This window comes from Rhincodon typus, chromosome 49 (assembly GCF_021869965.1).
Source record: "Rhincodon typus isolate 14 chromosome 49, sRhiTyp1.1, whole genome shotgun sequence".
Taxonomy (NCBI): domain Eukaryota; kingdom Metazoa; phylum Chordata; class Chondrichthyes; order Orectolobiformes; family Rhincodontidae; genus Rhincodon; species Rhincodon typus.
This window is the reverse complement of record NC_063380.1, coordinates 3,868,205-3,870,113: the sequence shown is the minus strand read 5'-3', so window position 1 is coordinate 3,870,113 and position 1,909 is coordinate 3,868,205. Positions and strand designations below refer to the sequence as shown.

Below are 1,909 nucleotides of genomic sequence, written 5' to 3'. Positions count from 1 at the left end.
AGAGACTGAGGAGGGGTATAGAGAGAGAGAGAGAGACAGACAGACAGACACAGACACAGAGACAAGGAGGGGGAGATGGGTTGAAGGAGGAGACGAGGGGGAAAACAGCAATGTTGGGAGGGAAGACAGCGACTGTGGGAGAATGACCGAGAGAGAACGAGAGAGAGAGAGATGGTGGAGGGAGGAGGACTGGGGAGGAGACAGTAAGTACATTCAACTCAATGGATGTGTGGGAAAGAAAGGGAGGTGGAGACACAGAACCCCAAAAGGTTTGTGTTGGTCGTTGGAAGGTGACGAAAGGGTACCACTGTCCCCAAACAGAAAAGCCCACACCAAAAGGTGGCTCAGCTGTGAGCAATGAGGAAGGTTTGGGTCGGCGGAGGTGGGGGGTTCCGGTTCAAGCTCTCTAGGAGGGTTGGGTGGGGGGCGTGGGGGGAAGGGGGTGTTGAGGTGCAGGGAGTTGAGGACAGGGACGGGGACGATGAAGATCTTCCTGCCCAGAGGCAGCACAGGGAGCCATAAGAGTCTGCAGCTGGTAAATCAGGGAGACGGGTGCAGCAGTGACCCCACCCCTCCACCCCCACCAGTCCATGCCCCTCTTGTGTCAGTGGGAACACCGGCCGGGGCGAGGCAGCGACAGTGATGCACTCTCAGGTCCAGGTGATGTTCCTCCTCCTCCTTCGGCACTGCTTCCAGGAGCGGTAACAGGATCCAACACACTTTCTGAGAGCTGGAGCTGTAACTGTAACACCCAGAGAGAGAGAGAGAGAGAATGTGTCAGAGAGAGAGAGAGCACAGGGAACTGCAGTCAGCACAGCACAGCTCTGCTCAGGGGCTTCACACACACACACCCTTCCCAGGGCAGGGTTACATACAGAGTAAAGCTCCCTCTACACTGTCCCCCCCATCAAACACACCCAGGGACAGGGACAGCATGGGGTTAGATACAGGCTAAAGCTCCCTCTACACTGTCCCCCTCATCAAACACACCCAGGGACAGCACGGGGTTAGACACAGAGTAAAGCTCCCTCTACACTGTCCTCCCCCATCAAACACTCCCAGGGTCAGGGACAGCACAGGGTTAGATACAGGGTAAAGCTCCATCTACACTGTCACCCCCCATCAAACACTCCCAAGGACAGCACGGGGTTACATACAGGGTAAAGCTTCCTCTACACTGTCCCCCCGATCATACACTCCCACAGACATGGACAGGGACAGCATGGGGTTAGATACAGAGTAAAGTTGCCTTTGGACAAGCCCAGTGAGCGAACAGGGCTGTGAACTGACCGTCAGTCGCTGTACATGTGCTCGAGCTCCTGTGGGTCCTCCTTCTCGAGGTAGATGGTGGTGTGCAGCAGGGCTTTGGGAGAGTTCTCAAAGAGTGCTGCTCGGTTCTGATACTGCCCTTTCTTCACCCAGTGCCCGTAGATACGGAAGGCACAGCCATCGATCAGCCTGCGCACAGCCTTGATGGTGTAGGGGTTGCCGATCAGGATCTCCTTGGTCACCAGCTTCATCCGCCTGTAGTTCTCGTTGATACGGATACAGGCCCGTGTTGTCCACACAGCCACCTACAACAGAGAGAGAGAGACAGTGGCATTGGTCACACGGGCCAGGAAGTCAGGGCACAGCAAGCGTATGTCCTCTCCCTCCGTAATCCCCCCAACTCCCGTCCAGGCCACCCCTTCTACCTCTCGTCCTAGGCCGCCCCCCCCAAGCCTGTCGCAGACCGCCCACTCTCCCTCCCTAGGCCCCCCTCCCGCTCTTGCCCCAGACTGACCCTCTCCCCCTTCATCCCATCCCAGACTGTCCCCTCTCCCACCCGTCCCAGACCACCCCCCACCTCCTTCTCCCCCAACTTCTTCCTGTCCCAGACCGCACCCCCCCGACCTTTCCTCTCACCTTC

At 57.6% G+C, this 1,909-nt stretch overlaps 1 protein-coding gene across 1 annotated transcript in view; it reads left to right on the top strand.

Moving 5' to 3' along the window:
• LOC109926221 (F-box/LRR-repeat protein 19) overlaps positions 1–9 on the top strand; it is a 17,423-nt gene extending 17,414 nt beyond the window's left edge. The window contains exon 10 of the mRNA XM_048620910.1: positions 5–9. Coding sequence (XP_048476867.1) covers positions 5–9 — 5 coding nt within the window. The remainder of the gene's footprint in view (positions 1–4) is intronic.
• The last annotated feature ends 1,900 nt before the right edge of the window (positions 10–1,909 follow it).